Raw genomic sequence first — 24,880 nt, 5'->3', positions numbered from 1 at the left:
AAAACTAAACCCTTGGTAAAAGTCAATAGACAGTTGAAAGAATTTTTAAACGAAAATCAAATTAATGTTCATTTAGCTCTTTCATTTCATCTCTATTAACTTTATTTTTTCGTAACTGTTTCACGCCTGAAGTAACATTTCCGAAATAACTCAATGATGATACCGCCCCCAACGGCAACGAACGTTTCAAAGGAATCTCGGAATATTTTCTCCCCGAATAATCTCATGGCTTAAATATTCAAGATTTGCTTCGGGAACAAGAAATGTCACAGATGAATGCAATACATATTTAGGAGGCATCTTAATGTAAATTAAATTAAAAGTTCATTCAGTTCTCACATTTCAAAGTAGTTCTTTTAAGTAGGTAGATTTTTTTACTCTTGTTTCAGGTAAATGAATCAATTATGTTCGGAGCAAGAATATGCAAATATTTCATTAAATATGTGTCGCTAAATGTCTTGCTAAAACGTTGATTTAATTAAAGTGAAGTGACACGGGAGGACCTTCGCTAATTATTTTACAAGAATATTGTTTTGATAATGTGAATAGTAGGAGAATTAAGTTTCTGAATACCTAGGCGGCAAAATCGAAATGAAGCTTTACAAACGTAAGGTCAACATTGATAACAGAAAGTGATTACAAGATAAAAGCAAAATGCTCATTTATTACAGAAAAAATCCCAAACAAATGGGGGTTTTAGTCTCCCGTTGAACCACATCCAGCGTAGATGTACGAGGCAAAACAGACAAGGATTGAGGTTCAATCTACCGTGGGCAGGTAAAGGGCAGTACTGTTTGACCGCGGACTGTATGTAATTCGGCAATCTGCCAAGTAAAGACGATTCCATCTGAATGAATCTAGCAGGGGAGAATTCGCAACTCCAGAGCTTGAATACGCTACCTTGCGGTGATCAACAACACTAATGAAAAAGGTAAAACATTCCACTCGACGTGTTTTCTTTGGGGTAAATTAAAGGCTTCAGACAGTTTATGATGTAATGTTATTTCAGAAGAATAGAAAAGAAAGCTTCCCACAAACACGATGAAAAATTACTATCATTCACTAAGCGTCAAAGCAAGTTATAAGTTACGGCGTGTGTTTGTTTTACCTTTTTCATCCGCCATTAAACAGTGGCTGCAGCGCCCCCTATAGTTTATTCGCAACGCCAATAAATTATAGGAGGCGCTGCAGCCACTGTCTAATGGCGGACGAAAAAGGTAAAACAAACACACGCCGCAATTTATAAATTGCTTCGACGCTTAGTGAATGACAGTATTTTTTCATCGTCTTTGTGGGAAGCTTTCTTTTCTATTCTTCTGAAATTACATTACATCACAAACTGTCTGAAACCTGTAATTTACCCCAAAGAAAACAAGTGGAATGGAATGTTTTACCTTTTTCTCTAGTGTTGTTAATCTCCGCAAGGTAGCGTATTCGAGCTCTGGAGTTTGCGAATTGGAGTTGCGAATGTAAAATAATGATGGAATTTCAATGCACGCGTTTTATAGTGTCACTAGCGCTTTATTCATTTATTGCATTCTCTAAAATAAAATAAGGGAAAACAAAAATAGTTACCATAGAAACAACAAAAAGAAAGGAAAATATTTTCATTTCGTTCAGGAACGTAAAAGCAAAATGCCCAAAACTTTGTTGTGAATTAACAAATCAATTATTTTTTGCCGTGAGAATATAAATCGAATGTACTTTAGATTAAAAAGATGTTGCTAAGAGAGCAAATTTTCATTTTTACAAAACTAAGGCTAAATAATAGAGAGGCAAAAGTGCACACCTATAAACTAATAGATACGTCCATTTCCGCCGATAAACCGGATATTAGCCTTTCCATGTAATCGATGGTCAGACAGTAACTGCAACTTTTTCTTTTTTTTTTTTTTTTTTTTTTTTGCATTTTTGACACCTATTGAACGTTAGCTTTATTGTACAAGCTTGCTCATTTGCTTTCCGCTGAAAAGAAAGTACGAAAAAAACGTCTCATTCTAACATTTTCCCATCGTGAGTATTGAATCCAAACCGCGTTTTTTCAAATATCTCGAAAACTCATTTCTGCAGATACTGCCGCTTACCTACGCACGGCTACAGCAGAAACAGTCTGTTGCGTCATTTCGTTCCACATTTACTGTAAAGGCGCGACTAACTCAATCAAACTCGAAGACCGTTCTACTTAACGTCCAAAGTTATCCCTGGTATTTTCAGTAAGTACCGCCATATAGCAAGGACTAAGGCAGAAATACACGAAATACACCGCTAGCTCAGTCATTCCATCCGAGGACTGCAGGTTCGTGCTTATTAGCCCTCATCAGCCAGGAATAGGATCTTCTAATTATCTAAACAAAAGATTTTTTTTTTCTTGATTTCAATATTTGAAAATGACCGAATAATGTTCAGACAACTACTGGTAAAGTAGAAATATTAGGCATGACTTTCTTAAAATTTATGTATTTTATGTGAAGTTATTTGCTGGTAAAACTCCTAACAACTTTGAGAATCTCAATAGGTTATTCACAAAACTAATGCCATAAGGAATTTAATAACCAGTTCATCTTTGCATAAAGCATAATTCATTGATTGAAACATGGTACTTAAATTTTTAACACTATTAAGTTCGCTCCATTTTGTCTGTAATGCTTTAAACATGCACTATCACGAGGAAGAAGGAATTAAAGATTAGATATTCACGGCGAATAATACAACTATTTGCATTTTAAGGGCATAGTGATTTGGTCTTAATTTAGCCGTGATCGAAGTTGCTTGGTAATATGCAAAAATCAGACCAGGGGATTTTGAGATAGTTATAAAAGAAAAAAAATCATAAGCTGTCAAATCATGCAACAAAATGTAATCTAAATGCCAAATATCTGAACATCTAAGATAGAAATAATTATTCAAAAATACAGAAGTATAGCATTACATCAGACTTACAATCACAGTCGACTAAGTTCATCAAAGATTCTTAATCCAAAATGAATATGAAGTCTGCTATTCACTGCCATACACTGCGGAAGAAAAAAAAACGATTATGTAATTTTTACACCAACTTTTGCTGTATTCTTTAATTACGCAACTGTAATTTTATCTGAAAGGTTCTGCACTGTGAAATTGAAACTTTTATCATCATGTGATTCATGAAAGCGATAGGAAACGCTCTAACACATTCCAGTGTAAAGAAAAAGCACCACGTGCGGAAGTTAATAATGACGGCATCATTTGCAATCGAGCGTCAGGGGCAGAGTGGTTGGAGCAATGGTTTAGTGCGAGTCACATGATAGGTTTGAACAACGTCCCACTTCGAATGAACGTTCTCTTATTTAAGCTGTAAATGCTTTCAGATAAATCTGTAGCCATAAAATTGATATTGCCAAATGCAAAGAGGTGAAACTAGTGCGAGCTTTGTTTTTCGGTTCATGTACAGAAGTGTGTTGTAATATTTGTACCTCACAGCCAGAAGGACGTAAATGCAAAAAATGCGATTTTCTGTTTATTAGTGCATTAGATGTAGAAGCCCACCCTGCATCGAGCCATGTAAACGTAATTCTTTAAAAAAAAATCCTTCTCAATTTTTTTACCAGGGTTAAAAAAGCGCGCGTCTCATCCTTTGCATGTGACAGAAAAAAAGTTTTTTCTGTAAAAACGTGACTTACTTTCCTGTGACTCTGAGGTACAGATATTCACAGCACAGAAAGAAACAGCACCTTGGGAAATTTACAGCAGACGTTGCGTGAATCTGTGAAGTATTATGGCGTGGCAAACCGCATATTCATATGACAGTTTGTTGCGTTTTGATGAAATTTAAAACTGTGTCAAGAACTTGTCTGACACCCTGTTTCTGGAAATCTTCAAAATTTAAGTGCAATAAAGTTCATGTTGCTCATAAAGTTCATACAATGAAACAAAAGTCCAACATGCTTAAGAATCTTTGTAGCATGTTTTGCGAAACAACTGATATTTCTATTAAAATGGACAGCCATGTAACTGTAAGGTTATCACATTTTAAGCCTAGTTCATTTCTTTTCCAGGTACAAATAACAGAAGTACACTTGAAATGCCTGTGCATGTCATCGCGTGGCTACTGTGCTGTTACACCGTCACCAGGAGCCTGGCCACAACGTCCTTCCCAATCCCACCGAGTGGCCACCACCTCCTACTCCAACACTCCCCTGTCGCAGTGGCGTTGCCGCCAGTGGCGCGACGCCAGATGGAAGTGATGCCATCAGCGACGGAGCGGGAACCCTCCTGCTCGGAACTGCGCTCCATGTGGAGGCACATGAGGCGGATGGGGCGCCAGATGGAGTTCACCAACGAGATCCCCAAAATGCAGGATCCGTTCATGGCCAGCGCCATGCGCTACGGTGGTGTCCGGAGAAGACCGAGCAAATATCCGGATCCGAATCCGTACAGCTCGGCAAAGTCTTCCAGCAAAGAACTAGTCTTCCAAAAAGCAGATTTTAGTGGATCCCCGAATAAGGGACAGTTTGGTGAGATTGTGAGAAACTCAAACCAGCTATACGACTCTTCGCCCAACACTGTTTTGGATAATGGCGTGCCTCTTGGATTCAGCAAGTTCGACGATTATCCAGGGTCTAAATTCATCGGAAGCTCCGCCCATGTGCCGGGTCGCTTTGCCGACACGCCACTTCCAGAAGCATCATTAGGGTCATATGGGACTGTTGTGCACACACCAGAAGAAAGGGCTCGTTTCAGAGCCCTAACGAGAAGGCCTCCGGAATTCAGAAGGTAATAAGTGATACGCACAAAGTCTCTTTAATACATGAGCCGTTGAGAGTTAAAGTGGTGTTGATCAATAAAACAAGATTTTGAGCAATGGAAACTTTCGTACAGCATACTACCGCTGTTCCGTTTATGATTACTGTCTACCCTGAAATGATAAAACCTGCACTTAAACCACTTTCGCATGAACTAGAATGACGTAAAAACTTTCTTTAATGGAGTAAGTGCAAACTTTAAAAAAACAAAAAAAGACGTATCCCACCTTTTGCTCTCAACGGCTCACATAACCTTCACATCGTTCAAAAATTAGATAATTTCATAGCATCACGTGTAAGGTATACGAGCAAGACTGAATAAATCTGGACAACCAAATTCTTTTCTTCACTTAAAGTCACCAAATTACCCAAAGAACGATCTTAAGGGTTCTGATGACAAACCATATGAAATACACACAAAGGGGAGTGGATTTTAAAAGTTCAAATGTCAACTTTATAATTGTTAAACTATGAGCTCATTGCAGCATTTTCAGTAAAAAAACGGCATTCATCAATGTAATAAATAAGCTTGTACATCAGTTTTCTAAAATTCCTTTTTGAGTGTTGTAAGATGCAAAAGTAATCCTGACTCTATAACTGTTTTTGTGTATTTTACATTCTTTTATGTTTTTGTTGTGGAATTAAGTTGTTTCCGTTTGCCGGATATATACTGTAGTCTTACTGTAAATAATTGGGTAACCTTACTCTGTAAAAGTGGTGGCAGCTAGCTGCCTCTACAGTCTACAGCATTGCAGTAACTTAACTGATGAAACTGGTGTAACGTTTCACATCACTAATAAAGATTGCACCAGTTTTATCAGTTAAGTTATTCCATTGCTATGGAGGAAGCTAGCCGTCAAAACAAGGTTACACAAAGTGCAGAATGCTGTCCCGGAGTAAGGTTAAACAGTTTGCTTAGTGTTGGGATAAATGAAAACAAAAAAGCTTGTTATTCTACCAATCTTTTTGGAAGATTATATTTCGATGTCAATTATACTATTGTGTGAACTACTATACTGTGTTCGAGGAAAAGGTAGTAAATAAAGAACACTTTTTGGCGGTGTTAACCACGAGTTTGGCAGGGACAGTAATAGATCAGCGCCAAGTAGATGGCAAAAATTGGTCTACTTTTTTTATTACTGTGAAAATCTCCAAAATTGGAAAATCTTCTGGTAACCCGTTTGTTTACTTTTCGTTCACCTTTTCTCTGAACAGAGTATAGCTATTATGTTAACATTTCGTTTTTGATTTTTCTTTAAATTTTATGTTAACAAAATTCTTTAAATCACTTTTTATGTCTTATATTTTAAGTTTACATTTATGAGCTGAAATTGATTTGCGAGATTTATTGCTGGAGCTTCACCTTTAAAAAAAAAGTATTTTAGCACCTTGATTTTCAAGGTAACTTATCTCTACTATTATAATAACTTTGTTTGAAGGATCCTCAATTCTGAAGAAATTGAGCTATTAAAAAAAAAAAAAAAAAAAAAAAAACGAGTTGATGCGTGCATTACATGACTTCCTTTTACTCCAATTTAATGTCATTTCCCCATTACTGGCAATTTTGATGTGATTCAATAGTTTACTCTCTAAATATCACCAACAGTGGCCAAATTGAAACAGATTTTTAAAAAAAAATCGCTAAATTTTTCGCCAAGTTGGCGACAAAATTTGACGACCAAAAAACTAGCGATATATTGCCAAGTGCCCGCCAAATAATAATACCACTTGAGTTTACATGGACATTAACAATGATTTCCCCACAAAAAGGGGCAAAAGACCCCTTTAGAGACACCCGAATACAACCAAAAAGGGAGGTGCACAACTAGACCCCACTAGGAGTCTACGTACTAAATTTCAACTTTCTAGGACTTACCGTTCTTGAGTTATGCGACATACATACGCACATACGCATATCCGCACATACATACATACGTACATACAGACGTCACGAGAAAACTCGTTGTAATTAACTCGGGAATCGTCAAAATGGATATTTGGCGTGTCTATACGTTCCTAAGCACTTATCCACTTGTGGTACAGTCGAAAAAAAAAAAACTTATCATTCATTCTGGGGTGAGTAAAATAGAAATTAAGGTAGGTTTTTGAGTGAAAATTTTTTCGCGAATACAATACTTCCTTTTTGTAAAAAGGAAGTAAAAAATGCTAAACACGGCACTTGACAACATTCAACAAGTCGCTTACTCCTTTCAAAAACGTCATATTTCAAAAATTAGCGATTTTGTGTTATGTCTTTTTTTGAACTGCCGTGAATGAGTATCATACCTTTGCAAGACCTGCATTTCTGTAACTTTATTTTTCACTGTTAGGAAGCAATATAAAGTGTCGTATTTGCATTTTAGGAATGTTCTTTTTAAGAATACCGATTTGTGGTTGATCCATAAACTTGAAACATCTGTGCGTGAGCGAAAACGTTAATATTTATCACGAAAACAGTATTGCACGCAAAAAAGAAGAGCATTTTTCATTCTTATCTTTTAATCAAGAACGATCTATTTGCAGTTACATCGATTTTGTTGGTATTATAAGAAGAACAATTAGTAACAATTATGACATTTTCTGAGATACTTCAAATAGTATCTTTGAAATTTAGAGCAAGTACGTCATAAATAGAACGTAACTTTTTAAAACTTACGCTTCTTAATATTCTTCTTCATGAAACAGAGAAATAGCCACCAGATCTTCCTGAAAAGACCTTATGCGTAAGAAAAACTTCAATCAGTGGCTTTAAATACTATAGTTTTACTACGTATCTTACTTTTAAACTTTAAAACAGCTCTCCTGAAAAATCACATTTTTCGAGATATGACGTTGATGAAAAGAGTGTGCGAAGTGCCATTTTCAATTCTTAACTGCCCTGATTCATAGTTGTATTACTTTGTAAGTCTCAGATCGAGAAATTTTATTTGAAATTAAAAGTGGCACAACTGCAAGTTTGGGAGAAAGGAAACTTAACATGTGTAGGTTCTGCTGACAGAGAGAGGATGCTTCCTAGTTGCATTTCCACAGCATAAGTCAAAAAGTTAAATTTTTGCTTTTTCTCACTTCTGTTGTTGGGATGCTATATGTTTTCTAAGCCTTTGTTCCAGCAATTTCAATGTTTAAGCAAATATTTCGCACCAATTAACTAATTTTGGGAAAGCAACCTCTCCCTTAACGGTTTTAATAAGTTATCAAAATTACTGAAAAAGTTGTTGACTTACTAAAACATGTTTGTTAAAACTAAGACAAGGTTGAACCTAGAAGTTTTGTTCAGAAGTAAACGACATACTTCCCTGTATACCGTTTTTAATTTTCTGAGTTAGCGTCAATATTTTCTTAATTAGCTAAGGTTGCAAATCATGTCAAACATACTTTTTAACATTTGAAACCGATTTCAAACAAAATTTTCATATCTTATGAAAAAACATGATGATATGGAATGTCTATCAAATCCAGTTTCTCAAATTGTTAGGATTCAGCTACTTTTTCAACCATTTTAAGCGCATAGTTTTGCGAGAGGAAAATTGGAAAATCAGAATTACAAAAAAATGATTTCATTCAATATATTATTTTGGTTCTGAATGGGCAGATATTAGTAAATCTCTTCGAATAATAAAACTGAAAGTTTGGATGTCTGGATGTCAGGATGTCTGTTTGTTACGCACGTAGGGTGCAGACTGTTCGGCCGATTTTCATAAAATTTGGCACAAAATTCGTTTCCAGCGTGGTGGAGAAAAATTCGAAGCGTTTTTATAAAAATCAGATTTTGTTCTTTTTACATTCGAATTTTAAACTAATTTTTCTCATAAATTTGATAGCTTGCATTCGACGAGCTCAACCGGTAGCGACCACAACGCAATGTACTAACCGACGATAGTACATAGATATATACGATCACGGCGATATCCGGTAGCGACTGGTCGATTGATCTCGTGACAGTTAATGACGTCAGCTAATGCTAAAGCATTGGAGAAGACGTCATTATTTGTTTTGTGATCAACCGACCGGTTAGTCCACGATCCGGCTGCAGAATTACTGCATCATCGAGTATAAAGTCAAAATCAAATTTTTATATTACATTACGAAAGGGGCAATGTGTTTTGGCTAGGTTGCCTAGCAAGAAGTGCCCTCAAGTATTTTTTTATCAGATTAATATTGCTTTACGTTTTGGGGTAAAAATGACGCATTTGTTTTTAAAAATAACTATGCTCTACTTCAAAGAAACTTGACTACCTAAAGAACTTGAAAAGTCTTTCATTCTAAGCAATCTTTAACAGCTGGCAACCCGGTGGCCGATCGGTGAGTAACCGGTTACTAATCGCAGCGCTCTATCATCTACCGGTCCCCGCACCAGTTACCGTTTTAAGCTGTTAATTGGTTGATTGAAGCACGTGATCATTATTTGTCACGTGATCGGTTAATCGGCAGCTAGCGTTTGAGATCGTCGAACGCAAGCATAGAGATGAATGGAATTCATTTTCTCAATTAAAATTAAAAACTTTTGCTTTTGCTATTCGCAACTCCAATAAACTATATGGGGCGCTGCAACCACTGTCTAATGGAGGATGAAAAAGGTAAAACAAACAAATTCCGTAACATATAACTTGCTTTGACGCTTAGTGAATGAGAGTAACTTTTCATCGTGTTTGGGGGAGGCTTTCTTTTCTATTCTTCTGAAGCCTGTGATTTACCTCAAAGAAAACAGTGGAATGGAATGTTTTACCTTTTTCTGTAGTATTATTAATCACCGCAAGGTAGCGTATTCGAATTCTGAAGTTGAGAACGGTTACGTCTTTTAGCTGCTTCGTTTTTTTCTTGATATGTATTTTTTAACTTTTTTTTTCAAAAAACATTTTTTGTATTTTATTCCACGGTGATATAAGCCCTTCTGTATTCGCAACTCCAGAGCTTGAATACGCTACCTCGTGGTGATTAACAATACTAAAGAAAAAGGTAAAATATTCAATTCCACGTGTTTTCTTTGGGGTAAATTACAGGCTGCAGAGAGTTTGTAGTGTAATGTAATTTCAGAGGAATAGAAAATAAAAGCTTCCCACAAACACGATGAAAAATTAATGTCATTCACTAAGCATCAAAGCAAGTTATAAGTTACGGCATTTGTTTGTTTTACCTTTTTCATCCACCATTAGACAGTGGCTGCAGCTCCCCCTATAGTTTATTGGAGTTGCGAATTACTAAAAATAAACAAAATTAAATATTTTAACTGCTTTGCAAAAATCGTCTGCTTTTATTTTGATTCAACTTTGGCGGTTTATTTATGTTTAGTAAAGCATTGAAACAAACTATGTCTAATAAACGCTTTGGAAATGTTCTTTCTAAAACGTTGAATTTCGAAAAAACTTATCATTTTGCTTTTAAAGCAAAAAACGAACGAAAGCTTCTTCAAGGCTTCTGCTTAGATCTGTAAGCAAACAAAATTTCGTTTTTTTTCTTTTGTCTTACTTTTATACATTTAAAGAAATACAGTTAAAACATACTTAAACCTGGAAATTCTTTAATTGTGTGGTTATTGCTGCTGATTCTAATTTATAATGTTAATATATTTTTTTAAGTTTAAAACCATTTTTGCTTCAAGTTAACTCCAGGAACAAGTGTGCCTTTTGTCTATAGTTTAAAGTTTATATAATTCACGGTTTGGTGTTTGATCTAATAATAATTAAATGTATTAATATCAAATATTATATATACTTTTAACCGAACTGTTCTAAAGAGTAAATTCAAAAAACAAACCAAACGTTTTTTGGAATTCACGAATCTAAAAATTTTACTAATTTTAGCCGTATAAAGGTAAAATTTCTACACTGTCATTGGTAATAAAATCGTGGAAGTAATGAGACGAAAGTGACGTTTTAAATTGTAAGTATTTGAGGTTAATTTAGAGATATCTCGAGAAATTTGAAGCCGCAAATAATGTGCCAAATTCAGTAAGAAGCGTTCATACTCAGGAACATTGAAAATAGTGCCCCAAGAAGGAAATATTGGATTGAAATGAAATTTAATGTACAGAATAATACAGATGAGAGATACACTTGATTACAAAATCTAGACAATTAAACAAATACTGGCTAAGAAACGAGATCAATACAGTGCTTCTTCAACAGCGAGTTGGACCACTTTTTACTGCAATACCTGCCGTAATATGGTCCGATATTGAGCTAATCAAACTTCTGATGTTGTCCTGAGGCAGATGGACCCCCAAATTTTTAACAGTCACTTCTAAATCTTACACAGAGTAGCACGGCGACATCTGGCGTTTCAGCTGATCCCATACGTGCTCTATAGGGGACAAGTCGAAGAGTGGACTGGCCATAGAAGAGTCTTAAAAGGATGTAAGAAGTCTTGAGCAACTCTAGCTGTATGCATGTGAGCATTATCTTGCTGGAAACTTGCTCCTGGGAGGACATTTAGGAACGATCCTAGATTTTGTTGCAGTATGTCATTAACATAACGCTGGCCCGTTAATGTTCCACGTACCACAACTTGACTGGACCGGTTATCATAGGCTATAGCCTCCCAGACCACTATGCCCGCTGTGCGTGCAGTGTGTCGTGCGATAGAATTGGTGGAATGGTACTTTTCTCCAGGGCGCCTCCACATCTGTGCGCGCATACTGTCTGACTCCAAAACGAATCGAGATTCATCACCGAGCATCACGTTTTGCCAATCTGAGGCATCCTGCGTCGCTCTGGCTTCGCACCATTGCAAACGGAGTGAACATGTTTTGGTGTTAAAGGGATTACACTAAAAGGGCATTTGGACTGCAGATTTACTTCCACAAGACGATTAGAAATGCTTCGGGGAACAACTGCTAAGCCTACATCTGTTGGTATGGTGAACGAGTCACTGTGGGATCCACGAGCGCTTGCCGCACGATCCTTTCATCGTCTCTCCGCGTGGTCTTCCTGGTCGCTCCAGACCCGTTTTTTTTGCACGCGGGTACCATCTCGTGTCCACTGCCTCCAACAGTTTCTAACGGAATACTCTGAACGGTTCACCTATGCAGCAACACGGCTCGATGACCAGCCTGCAATTTTCATGCCGATTATTAAACCTCCTTCAAATTAGCTTAGCTATGAGAAACGCTTTCTAACTCGTCTACCTGGCATCCTTCACTCATTAAGGTTCTCCGACAATCCAGATGTAATCGTAACATTTATAAATCTTAAATTATGCACTGGTTTTATAGCACCTTTTTCCCTATTTCACCGATACTGTGGGTAAACGATCATGCGCATTGACACCAAACTTGGATCATTTGCATATCAGATGTCACTCTTCTTATATGCAAAATTTCGCGATAATACCTTTCTTCTTTCTTGGAGCGCTATTTTCAGTGTTCCTGAGTGTATATGCAATAATGATTTTGTTTTCTTATGAGTTTTTCTCGCAAAAAAAACGGTTGGTGACAAAATAAGTCTTGTATGTACAGGTAGTCTCAAAAGACAAATTTTCAATTCTATTGAATACATGTAGATATCTGGAAAAACAAAATTACTGAACGCATAACAGACGTTACCTGTGAATATAAAAGCGAACCAAATGACTTTTCAATATTCTACTACGGCAAGGCCGCGCGGAAACAGCTAATAGTATACAAAGAAAGTAATAGCAGCAATACAAAGGTAGCTTTTTTATTAAAAACTTTCTTATTCATTTACAAAATCAAAAAGGAAAAATTTAAAAAGTGCTTACAATATAAATCGTTTTAATCAAACATAAAATTGTTTGTAGCTCTTTCTGTAGGGTAAAAATGTTTATTCTCTCGTGTTTCTTTTTTCTTTTTTCCCCGTTTCTATAATTTAAATGAAAACAAGCAACTTTCATCAAAAATAAATCGTCTGCAGCTCTTTCTTTCAGATAAACAATAAAATGAAAATAAATTCTGTCGAACATGTTAATGTTTAAATTTTTTTTAATTGTGCACTTTGGACGTATATTTTGAAACATGTTCTTCGTCTAAAACTCTTTCCAACAAAGTTTGTTGGAAGCGAATCCGCCTAATAGTTCGTGATTCGCAACTCCAACGAACTATAGGGGGCACTGCAGTCACTGTCTAATGGCGGACGAAAAAACTAAAACAAACGCATGTGGTAACGAAGAAAATGCTAAAAGTGTTGTGATTTTTGTTCGTATGTATGATTTTTTCGTTTTATCCTTTTTAAATCAATATTTTAAGTCTTTAGGATATTTTGGCCCACGTAGAAAGAGATTAGAATTCAAGAAGCATTACTAAACGTCAAACATTAATGCAAACTACGTAGTTCGTAGTTCTAAGCAGCCATTCCCACGATGTTGTATTCGATATTTATCAATTCTTCATAAAACTAAATAATAATTGTGGCCTGACAAGAATAACAATTAATACTAGAAAATTTAATATGACATTACAAATTATTATCAAAAGAAAATGATACTGCTTTGCCTTGCTTGGCTAGCGCTTATTGTTTTGCATTTGTAGCTGAGTTATTTCTCTCAAATTCCCGAATCGGTTAATTTAAAATTTTTCTGTTTCGATGTTTCTAATTTCTGAGTTACGATTTAATTATGTCATGTTATGCAAATCATCAACAAAATTCTCACGGAAATATGGTAGTAGTTTTCTTTTCAGTTGAATGACCATTATTTCGTTTAACTTATAAAATTCTGTAATCTTACTACCATTTTATTCCACTCATGATAAAAATTAAAAATCGTTTAACTAAAAACGCGAAATCTCGCCAAGGTTACTTTGCTCGCACAATACTAAAACTATAACCCTAAACAAATTTGGCCAAACCTTTCAGCTGAGAATAAAAGGAATAAAGTAAATTCTTTCTCGGTTAAACATTTTCCATTTTGTTCTACGATAATATATTCAAGAAAATATTTTGCATACTGTCCATTCCAACTGAATGCTGCTGTAAAATATGGTTAGTTAAATTAATTTAAGATTTAAAAAAAAACCCATATTCTTACAAATTCATACAAAACAATAATTTTTTTTACCTTGTATAACGTTATCCATGTTTGTTAATCCAGAGTTTTCGCTTTAACCATTCCTCAATCAACTCACATTTTAGAAGGAAATAAGGTGAACTAACATTATTCTGAGAAGCTCGAGAATACTACTAAGGGACGAAACAATTTCTGTAGCTGAAAACTACAGAAATCGAACTAAGACACATCAATTGCGTTAATAAATACTCACAACAAACTGCCTGTGTTTACGTCAACAGACACACATGGAACGCAACGTGGCAAAGTTTTAGTTTTTCCGGCAGTTTTGTAAATCACTGCAAGGTAGCGTATTCGAGCGCTGGAGTTGCGAATATACTTTTGTCTCAAATGCCGTAGGCAGGTTTCTATGTTAAAACTGCCCTTGCGTTTTTTTTTTTTTTTTTTTTTTTGTTCAACTCGCACTAGGAGGATCATTTTGGAGTCGAATAAAAATAATTCATCCAAATTTGCAGCTCTTTATCTCAAACAACCTTCGAGTTTTTCAACAAAACCTGTGTTTTCGATTTTAATTTTTTTTTCATAGTAAAATTCAAAATTAATGAATGGTAATTTTTTCCCTCATTCTTAGAAGTAAAATACATGAAAAATTATTATAGCCATAATTTTAAAACGAAAAGCAGATTTTTGGCGACGGAAATAAAATTTAAATATATTTTTTCAATGTTTTGCTGAAAAGTGTCACTCACCAAATTTTGTTTAAAAAAGAAACAATGTCTTCTATATTCCTCTACACTCGGGAATTTTTTTTTTTTTCGAATTTTTTGAAGCGGTAGAACATACGAAAAAAAATTAAAAAGTGATTTTTTTTTTCATAATTTTGCGTTTAAACAGATTTAAATACTTTTTATTGGCAAAAAAATCATTTGAACTAAGTCAGTATAAAATCATCTGCTAAATAAAAAAGAAAAAAAAAAAAAAAAAAAAAGAACTTTGAAAATATTATCTTATCTGGGAAAAAATATAAAGAGAAAACCATAAGAAACTAAGACATATCCTTCATAAAGTTATTAGAAATTAAAAAATATTTCTATTAAAAAGTTTTTAAATAAATATTATTCAACGCTAAATTGTACATAAAGACGATAATTGTAGGCTTGCCAGAGAGCACGGTTTGACCGGAAAGTCCCGGTGTAACGGCCGGTTTATTTAACGTCCCGGAAAAAAAAATTGATTACAGATGACCAAAAAAGTCGAAAAATGATTAACTGCGAAGGATTATTTCAAATAAAAACTTTGTCGTTTCTGTACCTCAGAACCAGACTGACTTAAGTCCAAAAAGTTGTGATTTTCTTCTTTTTTTCTGTATTGTATGTAGAATTTTATTTCACATCAGACCATGTGAACGTAGTTCTAAAAAAAAAAATCTATAATTATTTACTAGTGTTAAAAAAGCACACGTTCTAGCCTTTGCATGCACCAGACAAATGTTTTTACTATCTCCTGTAAAATAGCGATTATGTGATTTACGTTAATCTGACTCTGAGCAACAGATTTCCAACATTGGCTAGTAAAATGGGGTGGTTTCCTTCAGTCAAAAATACTACTTTTAGTCATTGAAATGGATAGAATGAGCAAAAAAAAAAAAAAAAAAAACATGGACCCAGAAAATACTTTTATTTTCCCAACAGTTTTTTTTAATTAATTTTTTTAAAATGTCTGGTTTTTCAAACAAGGCGTGGTCTTGATGACGTCTCAAATGATGTACTTTGCTGCATCTTTCTACTACGTTTCCACGTTATGATAATCAAGCAGCGATTTTTTTTATCAAAAAATGGTCAGATCCTATGTTTTTAGCATGCTTTTTCAGAAAAAAAATACTTTTAAAATTTTGGAAACGACCCCATTAATATCGGATTAGCTTGTGAGAAATTTTGCAACAAAGTTTAAAAAAAAAAAAAACTTTCTAAAAAAAAGTCTTAGTGAATTCAATGAACATGTAGATATTGTTAAACTTTTTATTCCTCATTCAAAGTTTTTCTTCTTACTAAAGTAACTTTAAAATATTAACGTGTAGGAAATTGAACGTTTAACGTATTATTTATTACCCCTGGTTCAGCTTCATGATAAGTAAACATTAAGAATGAACTTCCCTCTAAAACACTCTAAAAACCAACCAGGAGTGTGTATTCTTTTGAATACTCGCTAAGCTGGCGTGGGGAGGAGGGGGGGGGGGCATTCCGGTGTCTCGGTTGAACATTGTAGAAATCTGGCAAGCCTACGATTACATAATTTGACTATGCTAATGGGAATAATTTTTCAGTCTTGATCCAATAAAGACGAAAATTTCGAATATTAAAGTATTTTTATTATAATTTAGACACCATTTAACATAATTATTTCAAATAACTGACAGTTGATGTAATAATTTTTAACAATTTATGATGATTTTTTAAGTAAGGTTAGTCGTTACTGTCTTCATTCACAAAGACAATGACTTTTTCATCAATAAACAGACGACTCAATATTTCGGCAGACTTTACTATTTTTGCCAAATATTGAGCATGAGACAGAAAATATCTGTCAAAATCAAATGTCTCAAGATGTATCATATTTAGTTGAGATGATGAATGAAGGTGGAACGATTAAACTCCATTATATCAAAATTACACCAAATATTGTAAAACTTGAAGTGAGATCACGACACATTAAATCAAAAACATATCGTTGTTTTCTTACAGTCAGATAGGAATATCATCACTGGGTCTACTCGATATTGTTATGACTGTGCTAATGGTATGTGTACTGTCGGATGTTGCTCACACATTGCTGCGCTCATATGTTTTCTGTCCCATGCTCGATATATGGCAAAAATAGCAAAACATGCTGAAATATTGAGTCGTATGTTCATTGATGTAAAAGTCAATGTCGTTGTGAACGAAAACTAACCTTACTTAAAAAAATCATCATAAATTGTTGAAAACTATTCTATTTGTCAGTTATTTTTTAAAAAAAAAGGTTAAACGGTGTCTAAATTATAAAAGAGTTACTTTAGTATTCGAAATTTTTGTCTTTATTGGATCCAGACTGATTATTCAAAATAGCGTGTACAAATTATGTAATTGTCTTTATGTACAGTTTAGTGGAGAGTAATATTTATTTGAAAACTATTATATACTAGAGTGGTACTCGCACGGCTTTAACCGAAATAGAAAAATTAAAAGGTCTTTTGGTTCGCGTGTATATTTAAATAATGTATGGTGAATTTTCTCGCCAATGGGCTTATACCCATGTTACGGTTCCACGTTATGATAATTTCGTAATTTACTCGTCCATCTTATGATAATTTTGTTCTTAAAAGTGGAATAGAAAAAGAACAAAAACGAATTTTCGAAAAATCGCTTCGAGGTGCACACCCCCATGCTACAAACTAACTTTGTGCCAAATTTCATGAAAATCGGCAGAACGGTCTAGGCGCTATGCGCGTCACAGAGATCCTGACACACAGAGATCCGGACAGACAAAGATCCGGACAGACAGAGATCCGGACAGACAGAGATCCAAGCAGAGAGACTTTCAGCTTTATTAATAGTAAAGATATATATATTTTAAATTCCTAATAACTTCACGAAGGATGTGTCTTAGTTTTTTATGGTTTTCTTTATATTTTTTCCCTAGTAAGTTAGTATTTTCGAAGGGTTTTTTTTTTAATTTTCTTTTTTACTGAGCAGACGATTATTTTTTTACGGACGTAGTTCAAATGAATTTTTTGGCAATGAAAAATAATTAAATCAGTCTAAATTCAAAATTATGAAAAAAAAAATCACTTTTTAATTTTTTTCGTAATTGTTCCACTACTTCGAGAAATTCGAAAAAAAATTCCGAGTGTAGAAGAGTATAAAATACATTTTCTCTCTGACACAATTTCGTGAGTGACACGTTTCAGAAAATTACTGAAAAAAAACATTTAAATTTCATTTCCGTGACCAAATATCGGCTTTTCGTTTAAAAATTATGACTATAATAATTTTTCATGTATTTTATCCTTAGAATAAAGGAAAAAATTACCATTTATTAATTTTTAATTTTACTATAAAAAAAGTTAAAATCGAAAAAACAGTGTTTTTTTTTTTTTTTTTGAAAAACTCGAAGGTTGTTTGAGATAAAGAGCTGAAAATTTGGCTAAATTATTCTTGTTCGACACCAAAATGATCCCCCATTTGCGAGTCGAAAAAGTAGCAAGGGCAGTTTAACATAGAAACCCGGCGACGGCCTTTCTACGCAGGCGTTAGTATTTTTTTTTTTTTTAAACTATTCCTTTTGAGCATACTTTTCGTCAATTTGTTTCAAGCAAATAAGTCTTTCGGTTAGGGATCTATAGTTTCCTTTAATTTCCCAGTAGTCAGCGTTAATGTTGAAGTTTTTTGAACTCTCTGTTCGTTTTTAAACATTTTTTTTCTTCAAGAACTCTTTTCAACAAAGTTTGTTGGAAGCAAATCTGCCTTCATGTTTGGATTCTATATATTTGACTTCGTATTTACTGCCAATGCTAAAACATTTGAACCATTCAAAAATGAACAAAAAAATGTTCATATAAAATCCCGGAATGAGCCTTTGCCGAGGTACTTCGAAAAAGAAAAAGTGTGCTTCAATCGCACTATTCCCTCGAGGGGGCGGGGCACTTCCCCATGTTAAAAACGGATTTTCGAATTTTTAATTTTTTAATATTTATTAAATTATTTTATTAATTTTTTTTCACTATTTTTTTGTTTCTAGCGATATTTTTCCGATGATTTAAGCTGCTTTTCCTGTCTTAACTATTATTATATTTTTTGACCAAAAAATAGACCAAAAAGAAATGTAAAAGCTTTTACGCTTATTCTTTATTTTTAGGTGCTCTTCGTTGATTCGAAATGCTGCTATTGAACCAACTTTCTCGTGAATGAAAAGAAAAAGAGAATGAAATAAGGCTTAATGCATCGTAAAAATATCGTTAAATATCAGAAATAGTTTAAATAATTAACTAAATAAGAAAAATTAAAACATTTAAAAGTAGTTGTTGAGATGGGGAAATGTGAATCGATCGTTCTATCTCCTCTTAATAACTTTTGTGGGAATATTTAAATTCGGCCAAAGTTTTTGTTTTGAAATATTTCAACAATGGCACTGCATTTTATATTTTTTTATGAAATTTGAACATTTTTTGTGTAATTTTGAATAGTTTAATAAAATGTGATCTTAATGTGTACGAAAAAATTTGTACCCATACAAATCCTGATGTAACAGGTTATTTTAGGGGAGGGTGGGGCACAGTGATACGTAGGGTTCAGTGAGACAAAGCTTTTTTTTGGATTTTTCAATTATAATCAGTAAATGGTACAAGGTACCATGAATGTGCAGCAATTGGCCGAGTAGATTCTGGGATGTGAAGTTGAAGCTTGTGTTTGCTATCAAATAATCGTTATTTTTCTTATTTCAGGCATGCACTGTTTTTTTCTTGACTCTCACCTGCATTGATATTTAAAATTTTCTTTTATGAATAAAAATTAGCCATTTGATCCCTTTCATGCTCTACATATGTAGTTAATTATGAATCTAAACATTTAGGATAATCTTTAAAGGAACTCCTTAAAATGTTGAATTAGAAAAAGGCGGAGTGTCATACAGTGAGACAGTCGTAGTTGTGGTAGGGTGAGACTGTCCCACTGTGCCCCATCTTGAATTCTGATTTGAAAAGAGATGTTTTTTAAAATTCATTTTACGATTTAAGAGTTTTCTACTTGATGTTTATTTACTTTTCTGGTATTTTTACCTCATCAGAAATGCGAATTAAGCCACGTAATAGAACGCGAAAATAGGGACATTTTCTGATGATTCCACGAGAAATTCAATTGTAACTTACCTTTTGATTTCAAGTGACATTTCAGATAAAGTAGATCATAATGATCTGCAAATCACAGATAAAACTGATACAAAAGAACCCTCTTGCTCTAGCGTAGCAGTGAGTGTTTTCTCGGTTTTTTAGAGATTCAGAGGCTGTCCAAAAACCGAAGACAGAAAAGGTTAAGTCATAAAGAAATAGCATAAAAAGGGTAAAAGTGTCATTGCTCCTGGAAAACAAATTTTAGAAAAAAAAAAAAAAAATACAAAAATTAGAGAGATGAAAAAAAAAAGTCACAAATATAGAAAAAATGTAGGCTTATTTGGTACAACTGATAAGGTAGAAAATATTAATGGCGGTTATGATATTTAATCAGACGATTTTGACCATGTGCGAAAATCTATCTTCTGGTATTTTCAGTAAGTTACCGCCCTATAGCCAGTGCTAAGGCAGAAATACATGAAATACACCGCCAGCTCAGTCATTCCAGCCGAGTTTCGTGCTTATTAGCACTATATGAGCTACCAGTTCGTTTGGAACTCTTAGCTTGCTTTAGAGGTTTTCCACCTTTAGCTCAGTCACTTCCTATGCCGGGTTGATGAGTGATAATAAGATCTTCTGGGTTTAAAGAGCTAGATCGTAAGATACTTGAAGGAGACTTTGTTCTGATAGAATTTGCCATCAAATAGAAATACTTTTATGGTGGAAATATTCTAGTGGTAACTGATAACAATAGTACATTAGCTTTTTGAGCAAATGTAAAACAATTTTGACTATTTTTGTTTGACTATATGTACCTGATGTTGCATCCTTTCGGAATAAAAATATTACATTTTTAATAACAACTTGTGCGAAAGGAAATGATACAAAGCGAAATCAATCTTTTTTGTGGTTTGAAAATTTATTTTTTCTAAATGTACGATGAAACATGAATCTTTTTTTTATTATGATTTAATTTTGAATTTAAATGTTGAACAGATTGTGTTTCACTTACCTTTATATGCTATATCTCTGCCTTCTATACTGTATCACTGTGCCCCGCATACTGTTTTACATTTACTGTTTTTATATTATCTCAAAAACTTTAAATAGTAATGAAAATTTTTGCGTCTCAGAAGTTTGTATACTTAAGCTGCATTGCAAATCCACCTTAAAATTTTTCTTATAGAATCGAAGGTTCCAAATTTCTTGAATTTCATATTTTTCGTTTCACTGTGCCTCACCCTCCCCTAAGCAAATAATTAATAGATTAATAAAAAAGGAAAATGTAAAGCACATAAAAATAAATACATTATATATATCGCTCATTTGGAAGAAGAGTGTCCCAATACGAAGAAATAAAATTTTACAGAAGCGTTTGAAGTTGGACTCTTCAGGCAATTTGCATTGAGAAAAGTAAGTTTGCTGTGCATTCCAGTGGTTAATATTTAAACAAGAAATCTTTCATTATTTTCCGAAGAAGATAACGTCCTTTGAAAGCCTTTAGGCGAAAAAAAAATTAAAAAAATAATAAATTTTTGTATTGTCCAAACGAGCGATATATATATGCATATAAAAATATTTTGTCTTTCTTTCTTTTGGGCAAAAATAAAGTGTTTCAGGTTCTATTTTCCCCCCCGTTGTCAAAAATGAAAAAAAGTAAAGAAATAATAGAATAACATCTTAAATAATTAACTTTCGTCAAAATTGTCGGCAAATCTCTTTCTTTCTGATAAGAATTTTCTTTCGATTTCTTTCGATTCCCCCTAACAAAAAAAAAAAAAAAAAGAGCTGATGTGTGCATCACATGACTTCCTTTCACGCCAACTTAATAATAATAGTGGTGCCTTGGAGTAAGCAAAGAAACACTTTGAATATTTTTACCCCAAGTTTGCTGCGAAATGAAGCAAAAAAAAAAAATGTTTTTCGAATTTAATTTTCCCGATATTGGACATTTTAATGTGATTCAATAGTTATCTCTCTAAATATCGCCAATAGTGGCCAAAATGATACCAAAAAAAAAAAAAAAAAAAGAAATTGTCGCAAACTTGGCTACCACAAGCTTTGCGATATATCGCCAAATGTTATCCAAATTATAACACCACTTGAGTTTGCATTGAAATTGACAATTTTTTTCCCCAAAAAGGTGCAAAAGACCCCCTTTGGAACATCCGAATGCAACCAAAAGGGGAGGTGCACATCTAGACCCAACTAGGGGTCTACGTATCAAATTTCAACTTTCTAGGACATACCATTTTTGAGGTATGCGACATACGCACTCACGCACATACATACGTACATACGGATGTCAGGAGGAAACTCTCTGTAATTGACTCGGGGATCGTCAAAATGGATATTTTATGTGTCTATACGTTATTAGTTATGTTTCCACGTGTGGTCGGGTTGAAAAAAAACTCAATATTCCTTCGGGGGCGAGCGAAATGGAAATTAAGGCCGATTTTTGAGTGATATTTTTTTTGTGAATACAATATTTCCTTTTTTGTAAAAAGAAGTAATATAGTATACATAGCTTTTCTACAGCGCAAAACTTCGACTTTTGTGTAAGATCTTGGAGCGTATTCCTCGCATAACTCGAGACTCCATTGTATGTATAAAATTTCAACACTTAAAGAGTTAAACAAACAATTGATGAAAAATCAAACATAAATCATCAGTGGCCGAATAATTGTATTTTAAATCACTTTTCTCACATTTTCTCTTCTAGGATGTATGCTACTTCGCACTTAAAGTCAATTTTGTCATTTCTATAACTGAATGGTTCCTTTGATTTCGGATAAAAGTTTTGCATAACATTAGATGCCGTCCTCTCCATGTCTAAGCCATACTAATAGCTATGCTTTATTAGGGGCCTCTGCCAGCTGTACAATCTAATTTTTGTTTTTTAACGGTGGTAGAATACGTAGATAAGGCACGTCAAAAGTCTCTAAGTTCGATTCACTGCCATAGTGATGTACTATTCTTGTGAATAGTATAGTTACCAGTCTCCTCTTTAGCATATGCAGACCTAGTGCATTCGTCTAGGACTGCTAAACCTTCTGTCATGTGTCAGTGCTTCCATAAAGAGATAATTGCTATTCTCACCTCATGATATACAGACATTGTGCCTTCTTCAGTTACTGTCAACCAATCTTTCAAAAGGCATAATTTATCTGAAGTAATAGTTGGTAGTCGTAAGTCCCCGGATCACTGTATGCAAACCTGTTGCATTCCAAAGGCACTGTGAAAGATTCTTTGTTGTGTTAGTATTTCCATGAAAGTAATGGTTTCTAGCCCCTACTTACCATATACAGAACTGTAGTTGGGGCCAACCTAACCTAGCTGTGATTAGCATCAGCGTAGCCTTCTCAATGCTGCCAAAATAGGTTTGCGCGACTATAGTGTCTCCCTCTGGTACTGTCAACAATTCTTTCATGCGGCATAATTTAAGTGAAATAATTGTTACTAGTGGCCTTCTCACCATATGCATATGATTGCTACTTTCTTCTTCATCATATGAGGACCGAATGAATCCCTATGTACTGTCAACCATTCTTTCATCTACCTGCATTCACTTTAAATAATGATTGCTAGTCCTTGGGGCCTCTAAACATTAATTCTAAAAATAGTGAGAATCTAATTCGTAGCTTCATTAGAAACAAACAGACAAATTATTCAACAATAAAAACATGGAATTGCCTCTATACGGTAATCACCAGAAAACTTTGTTGTTATACCTTTAGCGTTTACATTCTGCTGAAAAGCAAAATAAGTATATCTATTGTAGTGGAGAGTATCCCTTTTATTGCACATCCAAAATCAAAATATCTGTTTTTAATCTGCAGATGAATGATCACTTTAAAGCTTAAAATGAATTTAAATCAATCGGTGCCTCAAATATTCATTATTTTTTTCTTCTCTTAGCATTATTTTTCCTTTCTTTTAAAGGTACAGAACACGTTGGGGCGACAGCACGGGGCTGGGTCGCATTCCATTCCGCCCCAGCAAACCAACCACGGATCAGTATCACTACGGGAGCGTGGTGACCCACGGGGAGCGCCACCCCTTCGGTGGATTCGCAGAATTCCCGCAAGAAGTCGGCCAGCGGACCGGAGCGTCGGCCAGGGTGGAGAGGATCGATAAAATTCCCCTGGCTGGAAAGTTAAAGGTGAGTTCACATTTTTACGAAACTTGTTACTTTAGCAGACGTAGGGATTTTTCAGATAAACTGCGACACTTCCGGAAAGTTTAAAACGCAGAATTGGGCTAATACTTTCTTTGCACAGTTTCTTATTTTAACCACTTCTAAAGTTATTCGTGTGTTATATTGGATGACTGTATTAATCGTGCCAAGTAACATTTTGTTTCTGAAAATCAGGCACACTGTGTGCGATATATGTGTTAAGCATGATGATTTCAACTTCGTAGTTAATGTTACTTTTGTTTGTCATTTTCTTAAGTGGATGGCATCTTTGATTTTGTATAAAAGTTTGCATAAAATTAGATGCTGTCGTCTCCACGGCTAAACCATATCCATAGTTGTGCTTTATTACGGGTCTCTGCCAATTCCACAATTTTGTACCGTGTTTTAATGTTGATGGAAGCTGAACTCTCTTATGCTCTGAAACATTGCAAGTATTGCTGGGAAATTAAACATGTGATATGGAGCAAAATCTTCTTCAGGATAGTCTACATTTTCCATATGTCTTAGTACAATATGTCCTGTTTAAGCGGCGCCAGACCTGAAAGGGGGAGGAGGGAGGGTTAAACCGGGGTCGTTGCACCGGGTGGCAAAACCTGAGGGGAGAGGTATTCTGTATGGGTTTTCGTTAAAATTGATAGAAGTTGGTTAAGGACGCCAGTTTCACGATTTGCCTCCCGGCTCGGAAAAATTGAAGATCTTGCACTGTGCTTAATAACACCATTATTTCAGCTATTAGTGTAATTTCAGTGGCTATTAACTTCAGAATAGGCTGACACCTGACTATAGAGCGTGTTTGTGTGTTCCATTAAAAGTGCAATAGACTCCAGTGGAGGAAAAAACTAGAAAAAGTTGTAAAGATACATAATGTCGCAAAAGTAACTAATTTTTGTCAGCTGCAAAAATACTTTCATATTGTGACATGAAGCAGGAACATAACGCTTATAGGTACACAAGAAACGGTAAAATTAAAAATTTTAAAAATCCCCGACTGTCACTACTGTAGAATCAAAAGAGAAAATTGAAACTCCTTTTAAAGCCTTATATTATTAAAAACTAATGTCAAGTATTTTATTTGCTATT

General features: G+C 34.5%; 1 protein-coding gene across 1 annotated transcript; it reads left to right on the top strand.

Moving 5' to 3' along the window:
* Positions 1-4,060: 4,060 nt before the first annotated feature.
* LOC129226829 (uncharacterized) lies at positions 4,061-24,568 on the top strand. Its single transcript, XM_054861456.1, has 3 exons — positions 4,061-4,752; positions 23,545-23,764; positions 24,548-24,568. The coding sequence occupies exons 1-3, from the start codon at positions 4,061-4,063 to the stop codon at positions 24,566-24,568; spliced, it is 933 nt and encodes a 310-aa protein (XP_054717431.1).
* Positions 24,569-24,880: the final 312 nt, after the last annotated feature.

The sequence above is a fragment of the Uloborus diversus genome, chromosome 7 (assembly GCF_026930045.1).
Source record: "Uloborus diversus isolate 005 chromosome 7, Udiv.v.3.1, whole genome shotgun sequence".
Taxonomy (NCBI): domain Eukaryota; kingdom Metazoa; phylum Arthropoda; class Arachnida; order Araneae; family Uloboridae; genus Uloborus; species Uloborus diversus.
The sequence above is the reverse complement of the archived record's forward strand: the minus strand, read 5'-3'. Positions and strand labels throughout refer to the sequence as shown.